General features: G+C 53.3%; 1 protein-coding gene across 1 annotated transcript; it reads left to right on the plus strand.

The window, feature by feature from the left end:
* Positions 1 to 11,797: 11,797 nt before the first annotated feature.
* On the plus strand, positions 11,798 to 14,692 carry POU4F1 (POU class 4 homeobox 1). Its single transcript, XM_029074045.2, has 3 exons — positions 11,798 to 12,030; positions 13,325 to 13,733; positions 13,859 to 14,692. The coding sequence occupies exons 1-3, from the start codon at positions 11,908 to 11,910 to the stop codon at positions 14,686 to 14,688; spliced, it is 1,362 nt and encodes a 453-aa protein (XP_028929878.1). The 5' UTR covers positions 11,798 to 11,907; the 3' UTR covers positions 14,689 to 14,692.
* The last annotated feature ends 1,427 nt before the right edge of the window (positions 14,693 to 16,119 follow it).

A 16,119-nucleotide genomic window follows, 5' to 3' on the forward strand; every position in this document is an offset into this window, starting at 1 on the left:
CAGTTCCGATGACACTGGTGGAAACTTACTGGAACGTTCTGAAATTGTCCCAGGGTATATTTCGACTTCGTTAATCTATTTCTGTTAATGTTTAAATGGAATAGCTTTTAATTCTTGACCAAAAACAAGACTTTATTTTGTAAATGTGGAGTTGGAGCGATTAGTAGTGATTATCATTAGTAGTGATACTAATAATAGTAGTATTAGTAGCAGCAGGAGCAGCATCTATTAAGAGCCCACTGTGTGCAGAACACTGGGGAAGAAATGCACAATGAGAATTAGCATCACTGGTCCCCAAGGAGCTCACATTTATTTTTTTTTAATGGTATCTGTGAAGCGCTACTATCTTTCAAATACTGTTTTAAGCACTTGGGTAGAACAAGTGAATTAGGTTGGACACAGTCCCTAATTTTTTTTTTTTTAATGGTATTTGTTAAGCACTTACTGTGTGCCAGGCACTGCGCTGGATACAAACTAATCTGGTTGGGCACAGCCCTCATGGGGTTTCCGATCGAAGTAGGAGGGAGAACAGGAGAAGTGAGCTATTGAGAAGTTAAGGTCATAAAGCAAGAAATTGGCAGAGCCGGGTTTTTCGAAAACAGTGAGAACAGAATATGACTGAAACCTCCAGCCTCAGAGCCCTACAACCATAACTGCTACCAAAGCCTTTGCAGCATTCTTTTTTTTTATGGTATCTGATGAGCGCTTACTACATACCAGGCACTGTACTAAACGCTGGGTTAGATACAAGCCGAGTAGGTTGGACACAGTCCCTTTCCCACAGCAGGCTCACAGTCTTAATCCCCATTTTACAGATGAAGGAACCGAGACACAGAGAAGCTAAGTGATTTGCCCAAGGTCACACAGCAGACAAGTGGTGGAACTGGGGTTAGAACCCAGGTCCTTCTAACTCCCAGGCCCGTGGTTGTCTAAGCCCTTCTAAAGGTTGAGAAGAAATTTTACTGATCCTGATTCACCAAGTTAATTTGTCAACCCCAGGAACAGGGTCTGATGGGAAGCCCCAGTTTCACTGGAGCTGGACGACCACTGTACACTACAATTTTTTTTTTTATGGTATTTGCTAAGCACTTACCATCAGCCAGGCACTGCCGTAGATGCTAGCTAATCAGGTTGGGCACAGGCCATGACCAACTTGGGGTTCACCGTCTTAATCCCCATTTTTCAGTTGAAGTAATTGAGGTACAGAGAAGTGAAGTGACTTGCCCAAGGTCACAGAGCAGTCAGGAGCAGAGTCAGGATTAGAACCCAGGTCCTTCTGACTCTCAGGCCCTTGCTCTATCCATGAGTCCACGCTGTTTCTCCTCCTTAAGAGCCAAAAGTGGAGGGTTCTCAGTGCCTTGCCAGAAATGGGGGCTTGAGAGCCTTTAAATGGGCTGAAACACGTCCTCTCACCTCTCTCCACCATCTAAGGTTTTTATGTCTTTTGAAACTATTTTCATCCTCTGAAACGTGCACTCCCACAAATATTAGTTTAATTAGAACAGCGTAATTCACAATGTGGGCGAACAATCTACTCGGAGCATGATTTAATATCCTACTTCTCATTTTTACTGATGGCTTCCTTAAATCAAGGAGCGATCTCCATACTAGGATTTGGCTTTTTTATCGGCTTATGAAACAGGCAAATGTTTAAACGATTGTATAATGGATAAAATGGATAGAGAGGATATTTCCCAAGATCTATTTTTAAATCAGCATTGATTTTATTTGAGCATTTTTCTTAAGCAGGTCAGGTTTACAATGCCTTTTCGGACATAGGAGACTTTTAAAAGAAAAGATTTTTTTAACCACATGTATTAGGTAAGGCACAAGAGAAGTCCTAGACTTTTCTGAAGGCCATTTTCTAACATCAATAAATATTTGCCCTAATAATGAGAGATTTGGTTGCATCAAATTTTCCTACTTTCCCCTTCAGTAGCTGGCAAGTAATTTTGGTGCACCGAAGGCTTCATTGAACTCTAGCTTTAGTTAGAAAATTATTTGTCGTGAGCTCCATGGGAGGTAAAGTTGTGTCTGATCATCATCTTTATCATGGTATTTATGGAGCACTTCCTGTGTGCAGAGCCCTGAACAAAGCGTTTGGTAGACACGTTCCCAGCCCGCAACAAGCTTCCAGTCTAGAGGGAGAGACAGACATTAATATAAATATAAGTAAATAATTCCATCCAGTTAACATAGATATCTCTCCCAAATGTTGGCTCATATATGCTGATTAAATGCCATTATTACATTTCGAAATTGCTGAGTGTTTTTGTTTTCAACGAAGATGGCTGCCTCTGCTGCTTTCCTCCTGAAACTCCAGAACAAAACATTTGATTTGAATTTGACAATAAACACAATCTTCTTTAGAACCAAAGATTTGGGACCAAGGTACTTGTCAACAAGAGTTCAATAAAATGATAGACAATTTTGCAACTCTCAATCAGATAAAGGAAACTGTCACCAGAGGAGTTGTTAGTGCTCATTTTTACCACAGCCAGCGGCTCCTTTTGATTAAAAAGAATCAATCAATCATATTCATTGAACGCTTACTTTGTGCAAAGCACTGTAGTAAGCACTTGGGAGAGTACAAAATTACAGACTCGGTAAACACCTTCCCTGCCCACAAAGAGCTTAGAGTCTAGAAGGGGAGAGAGAGATTTATATTGTTAAATTATGGATATGTACATAAGTGCTGAGGGGGTGAATAAAGGGTATAAATCCAAGTGAAAGAGTGGAACAGAAAAGAATGAATGGGAGAAGAGGAAATGAGGGTTTAGAAATTTCACTTCAAGTAGGGGCCAGGGAAGTCCTTTGAACTTGTTGGCTTGGTCTACTCCGATTATACCTCCTGTTATATGAATTCCTCCCTTTCAAAGACCAAACTTGTTCACTCATATTCACACTCGTAAACATGTCACAGAAGACACTAGACCTTTGACCAGTCCCAGCGATTCACTGAAGCCGTTTCCTCATTCTTTTCAAAACTTCACAGGTAAGCACTCCCTTTATTTTCTTGGGTCTCCCCCAAGTTACACACTACTATTATGGTATTTGTTAAGTGCTTACTATTTGTCAAGCACTTGTTCTAAGTGCTGGGGTAATAATAATGCTGGTATTTGTTAAGTGCTTACTATGGGCAGAGCACTGTTCTAAGCCCTGAGGTAGATACAGGGTAATCAAGTTGTCCCACGTGAGGCTCACAGTTAATCCCCATTTTACAGATGAGGGAACTTAGGCCCAGAGAAGTTAAGTGACTTGCCCACAGTCACACAGCTGACAAGTGGTGGAGCCGGGATTCGAACCCATGACCTTTGACTCCCAAGCTCGGGCTCTTTCCACTGAGCCACACTGCTTCCCGTGGAGACAAGTTAATTAGGTTGGGTACAGTCTAACTTTTGGTCAGCAACATTTCTGAGTGCCATATCCCTTAATGAAAACTAGTTTGTTGAAACTGTAACTTCAAGCTGTTTTCGTAGTACCATCATTCACTTTAGCAAGCGTACCAGTATATTGTCCGCTATTTGCATGATTCTGGGAGAGCGTACCTTAAAGAAAGTGGATGTTTTAGAAGGATTAAGGGAGTCTAAGCGTACCTTAAAGAAAGTGGATGTTTTAGAAGGATTAAGGGAGTCTACAACACAGAAGTGAACACGAGAAAAGGTGATGGAAAAACTTGGTTTTAGGTTTAAACTATATTAACATTCAGTAGCGGGCTACCTTTGCAGTGAAGGAAAAAAACCCCAGAGATTTCAATTAGTGGTATTTATTGAGTGCTTACTGTGTGCAGAGCACTGTACTAAGTGCTTGGGAGAATACGGCATAAGAGTTGGTAGACACATTCCCTGCCCACAAGGAGCTTACAGTCTAGAGATTTCGTAGTTTTACAGTTGAATAAAGTAGTAATTACCCTAAGACACTTAAATAGCTACTGAGGTGCGACTGCAGCTCCTGTTGTGGTATCTGATATACTATAGCACCACAAGACATTTAACTCTTCTTCTGAGGCCTTTGAAAGACCCAAGCACTCCTAGGTCTAAATGAATTTGTTGTTGGGGTAGCTCTAGGGATATATACCTCTGCTGTTCAGACTCCAAGGGATCTCGAACCCTCACCTGAAGGGCTGGGCTCTCTACCTCTCCTGTGAATTCTTCAACTCATCCTTCTTCCGTTATGCTGAAACTCTATCATTTAATAATACTTGGCAGATAGAGTGCCTTTTAGTCAGTGATCTCAAAGACACTGGAAGCCTTGATGCCTGCTTCTCGGAATCCTGCTCTGACCCAGGAGACTAGAATTATCTGGACCTTGCAGAATCGCTCTCCTTTTTGTGCTCTCTCTCGCTTTCTCTCCCTCCCTCCTCTCTCTTTGTCCTTCCCCTCCCCTCCTTCTTCTCCTCCTCTCCCTTTCCTCTTCCTTCCTCCTCTTCTTTCTGCCTCCTCTCCCTCCTCTTCCTTCCTCCTCTTCCTTCCTCCCTCTTCCTTCCTCCCTCCTCTCTTCCCTCTTCCTTCCTCCTCTCGTCCCTCTTCCTCCCTCCTCTTCCTTCTCTCTCTCTCCCTCTCCACCTTCTCTCTCTCCTGCTTCATCTTCGTCCCCAAACCATGTCAAAAGTGCATCTGGCAGCTTCCGAGCTTCCTATCCCACATCTCCAATGTTCCCTCTGGAAGTCCCAGCCACGTGGTGGGAGACTCGAGCTTTAAGTTGGGGAAGATGCAGATGGAGGGTACTCCTGCCCCTCTCCCTGCTCTGGCAACCAAAGTGCCTCTTTCCCAGCCTGGACAGAGCTCTCTTCCTCCTGCTTACCCACCAAAGGTCATGACCTATCCTGTCTGACAGTCCCGGCTGGGGTGAATACTCAACTGGAGGACGAGAAGACAGTTCTGGAGCAAAAGGGATCCTTTGGAGTGGAAGAGTAAAGGGCAGGAAGGGTTCTGGCTGAAAATCTCCCCTGTCCTCCAGGGTGAAGGCCTTGTCGCCGAAAATTGGTGCAGCCTGGTCAGTGAGCGGGTGGCTTCCCGCAGCTCTGACTGGGCCCGGGCAAATCCCCGGCACCCTCAAGCAGCAGGTGAGAGATGGTTCGTGGAGGATGTCAGGCAACCTTACAGTCAGAGCACTGTACTAAATGCTTGGGAGAGGACAATATAACTACAGACACAGTCCCTGCCCACAAGGACCTTGCAGTCTAGAGGGGGAGACAGACAAGAATATCAATAAATAAATTACAGATAGGTACTTAAGTGCTGTGAGGCTGGGAGAGGGAGGGGAATGAATAAAATGATGTAGTGAACCCTGTAGGCGCCACCCTAGACTGAGAGGGTCCTTTACTCGAGTGGGTGGAGATACTCCCCGGACTGGGCAGCTTGACCTATCCCTGAAGACACTGACTCCTTTCCCCCTTCCTCCTTCCTTTTTTTCCCCTCTACAGCCTCCTCCTCCTGCCCTCCTCCCCTCTTCTCCCCTCTCCCCTTCTTCCTCCCCCCTTTACCTCCCCCCGCCCCCCATTATCTCTCCCCCTGGCTTCTGTCTCTACCTCCCCTCTCCCTGCACTGTCCCCCAGACCCACCATCTTCGTCTCCACCGGGGAAGGAAAACTTTGTCCCTCTCTTCCCAGCTGGGTTTTCACCCCATCCCAGGAACGATTCTCTCTCCCCAGTCTCCTCCCGCAGAAACCCCCCTCTGAGCTGTTTTATTTTAATGCTTTTAACTGTTAACCCAACCTGGTGATTAAGACGCGAAACTCACCGAGTTTTCCTTCCACCTTAACCTTGCACACAATCCTTTAACAAATTAATTAATCCTAATGAATTAACACTTCATTTATTTAAACGCGCTACAGTCCGTGAATTAAATTTTCATGCAGTGATTAAAGGCTGTTAAAATATGCATGATTTCGTTAAAATTTTATAATAAATCAGGGCAATGTGTTACATGACAAGGCGACTATTTCCCAGCCCCTCCGAACGCGCTTTGATTTGTGCGGGAGGGGAGGAGGGGAGGACTGGCGCTCGCTGGAGAAGGAAGATAGCCCACTTCGCTCGCTGCTCGCCCCACTCTCTCGGGGACTTCTCCTGCCCCGTCTCTGGCTCGCTGCTTTCTTGGGGAGAGGGTTTGACCGAGCACAGTGGGACGAGGTGGGGAGATAATCCCAAGAGAAACCCCTCAGGCTTGGCCTGGATGTTGAGCTAGTAGCAAAGAGCTCACACCTTGACCCAGTCGGTTGGAATCTCTCCGGGATCCATGGACTTTTGGGAAAGGGGAGAGAGAAAGAAAGAAAAAAGATGTCCGGGATCGCAAAAGGCTTTTCCCTTTCCCTCGGGCATAGCAAGTCGCTCTTCCAGCCTCTTCGCTCCTCCTTCTTCGAAGGTGGAGGCTGGGGTGGGGGGAATGGGCGCTGGAAAAAGTGGGGTCGCGGGGAGGGGGAGGAGGAGGAGGAGAATGGCTGGAAAATCGTGGGACCTAAATCACAATCAAGGATTTCAATTTTTAATATGACAGCATCCTCCACTTTGGCTGAAAAAGCAATTATAGCAGCGTGTTCATCGGTAATGAGCAGGCCTTTGCTGATGTCAGGAAAGTCCTCATTAAGACATGGAAATAGTTTTTGCTCATTCACCCATAGGGCTTTCAGGAGGTAAGTTGGTTTTGTTATCTGCAGTCAGAATAGATATCGAGAGGTATTTGTGTGTATTAAAGATACACGTGAAAATACACTCTGGGCCTCTGTCCATTTCTCTATCTCTGTCTCTGTCTCTCTCTTTCTCTCCCTCTCCCCCACCCCCATGTAGGTGATATTGGCTGTTAGTAAACTCTACCGGCTAACACATATGCTGTACATTTCTTGTGGCAGAACTTTTAATAATATTTAGAGTGACTGGGGTAGGGAAAACAGCACTAAAAGTTGTTTTTGAATAAAATGGCAACTGGAGAAGAAAACAATAGCGGCTTATTCCTATAGATTCCAGACGAATCCCCAAATCGCTCCTTTCTTTTTTTGTCTGCGTGTGGCAAAGTCTGGTATGAGGTGTTAGTATTTAATATTCTAATCTGTAATGTATTCGTCTTTGGGGAACCTTAAAAAAGGAAATCAAATGCAATGGGTTACAATAACAAATAAATCCTTATGCTTTGGGATTAGAGCGTGTTGCTGGTGACAGGCAGGTAAAGTCCAGTAGGGAAATAGGCAGCTGAAATCTGAAACAGACCCAAACTAGCGGGAAAGAGGGCGTCTTATTGTAGCCCATCTCATCCTTCTCTTTCTGGAGTCGTGGAGACAGAAGAGAGTTAGAGTCCAGGAGCTTCCCTAATGAACAAGACCCTCAGAGCATCGGATTTCCTGCTTGGCAGACTGACTCCTCCAGGCAATGAAACGTGGCCCGGCAGAAAAAGATGACCGGCGAGTTTTGAAGTGGCTTTAAAAAATGCGCCAGAGGGGAGGGTCAGCTTGAGTCAAGTTGGGGATAGAAAAGCCATGGAATAATCCACCACAGGAGGCAAAAAAGCAACCTCCTCAGCCTCCCCCCCGACCACCACCACCAAACCCCCAACATCTCCCTAGCCCTCCTGTTTCCACAGAACAGGAAAGTGTCTAATCATCTGAGAAAAGAAACTGAGCTGAGACAAAAGCACCTCCATCCTGTTCTAAACGACACGAAGGCAGGGACCATCAGCTACGGTTATACCTGGCACAGAGTTCTAGAAAAGCAAAAAATAAATAATAAACTTCCCTAGACAACCAGCCTCTTAACTTCATTTTCCGGTTGCCTCTTTTACTTTTGGCCGACGTCGCGCAGGGTGCGGGAATTCGCGAGGTGGTTTTGACTGCGCGTTCAGTTGGAGCCCTGGGCTGGGGGGTCTCTGAACAGCATGGGAAAGCCCCAGGGAGGAAATACTTTCGGAAAAGAGAGCGGGCGGCGATTCTGCCGCCAGTGCAGGACAGAGGAAGAGTGGCAGGGTCTTCAGTCCTCCCCAGGTTTTGGGGGGAGTTTTTTTGGTTTGGGTTTTTTTTTTCCTTGCCGTTTCTGCCCCGTCGCGATCGGCAGCACCGGGGATCTGTCCGGGGAAGTGGGTGCTGAAGACCCTTGGCCGCGGAGTCCGAAAGTTTTTCTGAGGTTCCCATTTCTTGGAGCGCTTATAAAGTTATAAAGGCGGTCATCGATTTCGGCCTTTACCTGGAGGGAGGCAGGAGAATAGACCAGATGACCTCTGGAGGTCCTTTCCCGTTCGCCGATCCTAGGATATTTGTGACGTCAGAGATCCTAATGCTTCTCCTGGATGGGGCAAAGACGAAGAGAGAGGGAGAGATGGAGGAAGGAAAGAGAGAGAGAGAGAAAGATGAGGGGAAAGGGGGTAGCAAGTTAGAGAAGAAGTACGAGAGGGTGAGAGAGATTGGCTAGGCGCCTGATGGGGGTGAGATAGGAGAGCCAGGACAAGATGACGCTTCAAAACTTTCCATCTCTCCTTCCCACCCTAAACCGATCATTTTTCTCAACGGGAGAGGAGCTGAGAGAGAGGGAACGTGGAGCTTGACCCGCTGAGGGGGGAGAAAATGAATTCATGAAGCGTGTCTCTGTTCCATCTGATAAATTCACCGCCTATTTGAGGCAGAAATTCCTCAGAAACCAATAGCTGGTGAACTTCAGTTCCCCTTCTTGATAGAGCCAGGGCTAGGAACCTGGATTTATTGGCAAACCAGGACCTCGCGCATTACACGCGTGGCCAGTGGCCCCTAGACCACTGGTCCATGGCCGTTTCACAGGGGGAAGAACAGATCCTTACCATCCTCGGGCCTAATATCCTTTCCAGCTTCCCCCTCTCACTCCTCGTCTGTTTCCTTCCTCCCCAGACAGGCTCCCGAGAAAGGGACGTCAGGAATTAGCCCCTGGGTCCGTCTGGTCACTCCCAAGGCCTGCCTCAACTGCCCAGGGTGTCAATTCATGACTTCCAAGACCGAGGGCCGAGAAGGGAAAAGAAGTTCCTGACCCCGTCTTCCTCTTCCTTCCGCCTCTCCTCTCCAAATAACCTGTTTAGCATTCGACAGAGCCAGAGCCAGATGGAGCCACCAGCTTGATCGAGACCCATAAGGGCATTCCGTTTGTGCGGTTGCCTAAACCAAAGGGAAGAAGGGAGAGGAGGGAAAGGGCACGGATGGTAAGCCATCTCGTGTCCTTTTCAGTCCCAACAACTTTCGCCTCCCTTTCTCCCATCTTCCTACTGACTTGTCCCAGAGTTGCCCCCCCCCTCCTCCCCCTCACCAGGAGTGAATGGACGTATTTTTCCAGGGGCCGGACTGGCTGGCTGAACTCCTTTTCTCAAGCTCCAGACCTAAATACTTTTCTGAGTCTTAATTCACCTCAGCTCCCAGAAGTTTCTGTCGCTCTGGTTCTCTGTCTTCAGACGCCAAACCTTTTCCTAGGCTCCATACCACCCTCGGCCTGCCGTGCTGATTGGCTTCCGTCGACGGCGGAACGGAGGTCCTAATCTGCCGCTTTCCAAACGTTTTGCTCATTTCTCCTTAGCATACCCCTTTCAAGTGTCCTTTCTCCAGACGGGAGGTTTCAAAGGATGCCAGCATAGGATGAAACCGACAGCTCCGCAGTCACCGTGTCAGGGAAGATTTGGTGAATTCCATGCCCTCATTTCCCCCAGCCTGACTCCAAGCCACAAATGTTCCTCTCTAGTGCATGCCCCGCCGAGATAAAGTTGCATTCATCGATCCCAGGGGGAACCGTAATGGATGGAGACCGGGCTCCCTCTCGCACGACTAATTGAACATCCTTCTCCCTTCCCGCGCGGGCTGGAGGGAGAGCAGAGGAGAAGACACAGGATGACAAATGTGGGCATTTCTTGAGATTTGCGCGTGTGAGTGAATGCGTGTTGCCGAGAACAGGTGTCTATGTGTGTGTGCAAAGATGAGGGAGAAAGCTCACTCCGATCACAAGTATTTGGAGAGGAATAGAAAGGCATATGGCAGAGAAGGAGAGGGAGAGGGAGAGCGAAGGAGAGTGAGAGAGAGAGAGAGAGAGCAATTTCACTATTATTTTAGAAGGGACATCAGGAGATTCATTATCAGATGACTGCCTCTCATAAACATCCTGGCTCCTGATCTAGTGCTTTCTTGAGCCTCTGTGACGCAGATGTGATAATATCTGAGTTATTATCACCCGGGAAAGCGTTTGCGTCCCCCAGGGACTCTAGTTTCCGCATCGGCTCTCCGGGGACACAGTTGATCCGCCTATCACGTAAGCTACAAATGCTCAGATGGACTCGTCGAAAGACTTTTTTTCGTCGTCTTTAGTTTTCTCGTAAAAACAGAAGGAAAATAAAAAGGACAAGGCCAGGGCCTGCCTTGCTCCTTTCCAAACGGTTCTCAAGCAGTAGGGTGAGCGTTGCCGGCCCGTAACTTTCTCTTAAAAGGAAAAAAACAAAAACAAAAAAGTGAAGCATAAGGAGAATAGACGGTCGGGGCAAACCTCTGGAGGGGAGGTAAAAGGTCACCGCCACCTTGCGCTCTCGTTTTGCCAGGGCTGAACGCACTTTTTGGAATTTCCTATTCAAAAAGAAAAGAAGAAGAAGAAGAAAGTGGAGGGAGAAGGGGACTCGAAAATGAACCCTGTCAAGTTCTTTCCTTTTGATTGATTGTCTGCTGCGGATCACACCGAGGTCGTTTGAAACGTGGGTCTGTACACGGGTAAAGGAAGCAAATTATAAGGGAAACGTCCAATTTCCTCTCAAGGGCTTTTCTCCCGAGTCCAAAGGCACACAGTCGTTGTGGCTCCTAAGTGGCTGTCACTAGCGGTGCCTGACACCATAATATTCTCAACCGAAGTATGTGGAGGAAATTAAATTCTATGGAAATCAATAGGGCCTGACTACTTCAAACAAACGCCTGTCACTATGATTATTCTCAAGGAGCCTATTTATAATTCTTAAAAGTAACAAGTTTCGCGTGGAGGAGACATCGCTCTCTGCACTTGGGCGTTGTTATTTCAAAGACAGGGAAAGGCGCGGGCATGTTTTACCATCGAAAGGCAGCCTCTACGCATTGTAGCCCACGCAGATCTCCTCCCGGGCACCGATGTGTGCATCTCTATTCATGACTAGACATAACACGCGGAAATGTGAGCATGCATCTGTTGCGCCGATGGTGTAAAACGATACCTACATTGATGTAGCATCTAGCTGGTCTCCCCCGACGTGTCTGAGCTTTCGTGGTGGGGGGGGGGGAGGGGGGAAGGGGTGGGGAGGGGGCAAGGGGTGGGGGGGTATCTGTGGGGGAAAGGTGAGGTGTGTTGTGCGCATGCCCTGCAGCTACAGGTGCGACACCTGCACTGCCCTTCCTGGTGGTCATTATAAGAGCGGCAGCCACGCTTCGGCACCCGTTAGACGAGCAAGCGCGCAAGGAGATGCAACAAGGCACAGGGAGGGAGAGGGAGGGAGGGAGTGGGCGAGTGTGCGTGTGAGTGCGTGTGTGTGTGTGTGTGTGACAGCTGATGTCTATCAAAGCGGTGGAGCAACAAGCTCTCGCGAGAGATTCCCTGGCTCCAGCCACGAGATGTGGGGCTCAGGTGTAAGGAGAGCGCATCTCATCCCAGACCTAGGATAGAGCAGACAGATAAGTGGGACGGAGAGGCTGGAGGGAGGCACACTGTGTGGTCATAGGGAGCTCCGACTCGCAGCGGCGGCCGCAGCAGCAGCACCAGCAGCAGCCGCGGCAGCAATAGCAGCAGCAATAGCAGCCACAGCAGCAGCCACAGCAGCAGCCACAGCAGCAGCCACAGCAGCAGCCACAGCCGCCCCCACTGCCCCCCCACCAGCAGGAGCAGCTGCTGCCTCGCCCCGAGGAGAGCATCGCCGGGACCTTCCCCTTCCTTTAGGAGTGCGTTTGGATTTACATGCAAAGCCTTCAAGATGATGTCCATGAACAGCAAGCAGCCTCACTTTGCCATGCATCCCACCCTACCTGAGCACAAGTACCCCTCCCTGCACTCCAGCTCGGAAGCAATAAGGAGAGCCTGCCTGCCAACTCCACCGGTAAGGGACCCTCGGCTTCTGCCGCCGCCGCCGCCGCCGCCGCCTCCTCCTCCTCCTCCTCCTCCTCCTCCTCCGCCTCCACCTCCGCCTCCTCCGCCGCCGCCGCCGCCTCCTCCTCCGCTAACCGCTGCAGCCCCTTCCCGGGTCTCTCTTTCCGTCTCTCACTTTCGGGCGCGCTGTCCGGTGTGTTGCCTGTGCGGATGAGTCTGTGTCTGTCCGTCCGTCCGTCCGTCCGTCCGACTCTGTGTCTGTGTGTGCGGGCGTGTGCTTGTAGGGAGGCGTGCGAGCGTGTGTCTGTGTGTGTCTGTGTGCGTGTGAGCGCGTTAATAAAAAAAACCGCTGCGAGGCACCTTTCGACAAGCGGCTCTTAATGTTTTTTTCATGTCCTCCCCTGCTCCATCATCTGAGCGCCTGTGATCTTTTTCTCAAAGCGGCGTTCGCCACGAGCCCCCGACTCCACCCGCCCCCTGTTATTAATTTGTCTGCCTGGGCCTCGGAAAGGGATGTTTCTGTAGCTTGCTCTGGTGTTGGACGGTTCCCTCAGCTGAGACTTTCATGTCCATCTCTTCTTCTTCTTCTTCTTCTTCTTCTTCTTCTTCTTTTCCCCCCTTTCCTTCTGTCTCTCCCCCTCCCCTTCCCTCCCTCCCCTGGCCCCGTGGCCCTTTCTTTTGGCCCTTTATTTGTCGTTTTCCGTGACCTTCTCCCCTCACCCGCCCCCGCCCCCACCCCCCGCCTCGCCCACCTTTCCGTTATCTTTGGGAACCCCGGCCCGGTCCCGTTCCCGTTCCCGGCCCTCCCGCCCGCTTCCTTTTCCTTTGCCTCCTTTGGCGGTGTTTTACTTTTGCTCCCCGTGCCCTTTCCTCTCCCGGCCGGCCGGCCGGCCCCCTGCTACTTTTCGGCGATGCCGCCCGCGGGCCCCCCGGCCCCCTTTCCCCTCTCGTTGCCCGCCGTCGCTTCGGTTGGTCCTTCGGTTTCCGTGCGGCCTTTGCTTTTGGTTTTCGGTTGGGTTGTTTTCGGGGGGTGGGGGTGGGGGTTGTTTTTGGTTTTTTTGGGGGTGCGGCTCCCCCCCCCCCCCCGTCCTCCGCCGTCCTCCGCCGTCCTCCCCCGTCCTCCGCCGTCCTCCCCCGTCCTCCCCCGTCCTCTCCCCGTCCCGTCCCGTCCCGTCCCGTCCCGTCCCGTCCCGTCCCGTCCCGTCCCGTCCCTTCCCGTCCCGTCCCGTCCCGTCCCGTCCCGTCCCGTCCGTCCCCGTGTTCCCGCCTTTGGTTTCGGTTGGTTTGGTTTATGTGGCTTGCAGCTGCAGAGCAACATCTTCGCCAGCCTGGACGAGACGCTGCTGGCGCGGGCCGAGGCGCTGGCGGCGGTGGACATGGCGGTGTCCCAGGGCAAGAGCCACCCCTTCAAGCCGGACGCCACCTACCACACCATGAACAGCGTGCCCTGCTCGTCCACGTCCACGGTGCCGCTGGCCCACCACCACCACCACCACCACCACCACCACCACCAGCCGCTGGAGCCGGCCGACCTGCTGGACCACCTGGGCTCCCCGCCGCTGGCCCTGGGGGGCGGGGCCGGTCCTGGGGGGGGCGGCGGCGGAGCCGGAGCCGGGGCCGGACCCGGCGGAGGCGCCGGCGGAGGCGGCGGCGGAGGCGCAGGGGCGGGCGGGCCCGGCGGCCACGACGGCGGCGGGGCCGGTCCTGGGGGGGCGGCGGCGGCGGCGGCCCGGGCCCCGGCCCCGGCCCCGGCCCCGGGCCCGGCCCCGGCCCCGGCCCCGGGCCCGGCCCCCTGGGCGGGCCGGGGCACGGTCCCCCGCACGGCCACGGCCCCGGGCCCGGTCACGGCCCCGGCCACGGCCCCGGCCACGGCCCCGGCCCCCCGCACGGCCACGGCCCCGGGCCCGGGCACCTGCACGGGCTGGGCCCCCTGTCGCACCCGGCGGCGGCGGCGGCGGCGGCGGCGGCGGCGGCGATGAACATGCCGTCGGGCCTGTCGCACCCGGGGCTGGTGGCGGCGGCGGCGGCGGCGCACCACGGGGCGGCCGTGTCGGCGGCGGCCGTGTCGGCGGCGGCGGCGGCGGCCGTGTCGGCGGGCCAGGCGGCGGCCGTGTCGGCGGCCGTGTCGGCGGCGGCGGCGGCGGCGGCGGCGGCGGGGCAGGCGGCCGGCCTGGCCTCGCTGTGCGACTCGGACACGGACCCGCGGGAGCTGGAGGCCTTCGCCGAGCGGTTCAAGCAGCGGCGCATCAAGCTGGGGGTGACCCAGGCCGACGTGGGCTCGGCGCTGGCCAGCCTGAAGATCCCCGGCGTGGGCTCGCTCAGCCAGAGCACCATCTGCCGCTTCGAGTCCCTGACCCTCAGCCACAACAACATGATCGCCCTCAAGCCCATCCTGCAGGCCTGGCTGGAGGAGGCCGAGGGCGCCCAGCGCGACAAGCTGGCCAAGCCCGACCTCTTCAGCGGCGCCGAGAAGAAGCGCAAGCGGACTTCCATCGCGGCGCCGGAGAAGCGCTCCCTCGAGGCCTACTTCGCCGTCCAGCCGCGCCCCTCCTCCGAGAAGATCGCCGCCATCGCCGAGAAACTGGACCTCAAAAAGAACGTGGTGCGGGTGTGGTTTTGCAACCAGAGACAGAAGCAGAAACGGATGAAGTTCTCCGCCACCTACTGAGCCGGGAGACGGGGGGAGGGGTGGGGGGCCCCGGGGCGGGGGGGAGGGACGGCGGAGGGGGGGGGGGGGAGGGAGGTCCTGGGGTCGGGGGTCGGTGGGGATGGGGGGTCGGGAAGGGAGGGAGGGAGGGAGGGAGGAAGGGAGGGAGGGAGGGAGGGAAGAGGGATCCGGTCGTGGCTCGGGGGAAGGGGGAGGACACGGGGAAGGGGGGGTGGACCTGCTGGGGGGGGGGAGGGACAAGGGGGTCCCCGTGGGGGGGAGAGGGGAGGGGGTCGGTCCTCCGTCCCTTGGGGCTCCCCCGTCCCTTGGGGCCTCCTCCGTCCCTTGGGGCTCCTCCGGCCCCTGAGGCTCCTCCGTCCCCTGAGGCTCCTCCGTCCCTTGGGGCTCCTCCGTCCCTTGGGGCTCCTCTTTTTTTTTGGGTCCTTTCTCTAGACGACCCCCCCCCCACCCCCTTATCTTCTCCCACCGGGGTTGGGGGCGGGGGGTTTCCGAGGGTGCGCGGATCAGCCGCAAGTGGGGACGGCGGGGGCGGGGAGGGGGCAGTTGGGGGCGAGAGAGGGGAGACGGACGGAAAAGGACTCGCCCTAGACATTTGGCCAAACATCCCGGGCACCTTGGAGCCGTGGACAACAACAAAAAAAAAAGACCAACCTCAACCCAGCCGCCCCACCGGGAAAAAAGAAAAAAAAAACCCAAACCCAACTGTCAAATAAAGAGAAACGCAAGCATAAAAAGTCACGAACGGGCTTTGGGACCTTTCACCCTGGGGATCCGCCCTCTGCAGTTCCCCTTCAGCTCCCCTCCTCCTACCACGCCCCTCCCCGCCCCCCGGCCCCCTACCCCCTTACTCCCCCATCCCACCCCCATCCCACCCCCCAAAGAACCCAGTCAACGATTCCCAAAGGGAGACGAGCCCGGAAGGTGAATTCACGGTGGCCGGGCTAATTGAGTGTGGATTTGACTTTTCCCCCCCGGCTCCCCTCACCCGCCCCCTTCTCCCATTTTCGGCGGTGTGGATTGATTCCTCCTTTTTTCTTTTCCTTTTTTTTTCCATGAGACTTTGCGAAGGATCTTTTCTCTGAGTCGTGGGAAGGCGGGGCGGGGGAGGCTGGCGGAGGAGACGGGATGGAAGTTTGCCTCCCCCCCCCGCCCTCCGCGAGATTCTACTCTCTCCCAACGCGTCTTCCCCTCGAGCCGGTCCTTTCACGCCCTCCCGGCAAGGAAACGGGACCCTCGTCCCAGTACGTCCCTCGAAGCGAAAGTTACCTCATCGTCGCCCTACCCTGGTTTCTTTCGTGGGTGTGGTTTGCTTAAAAATATCTATTTTTTCTAGCTGGTGGAAGATACCCGCTGCAACCGTTCACGGTAGAGGGAGGACAGGGCCAGACGCGCTGACCCCTTCTTTGCCGCGGAGGCACCAAGGGCCTTCTG

This window comes from Ornithorhynchus anatinus, chromosome 10 (assembly GCF_004115215.2).
Source record: "Ornithorhynchus anatinus isolate Pmale09 chromosome 10, mOrnAna1.pri.v4, whole genome shotgun sequence".
Taxonomy (NCBI): Eukaryota; Metazoa; Chordata; class Mammalia; order Monotremata; family Ornithorhynchidae; genus Ornithorhynchus; species Ornithorhynchus anatinus.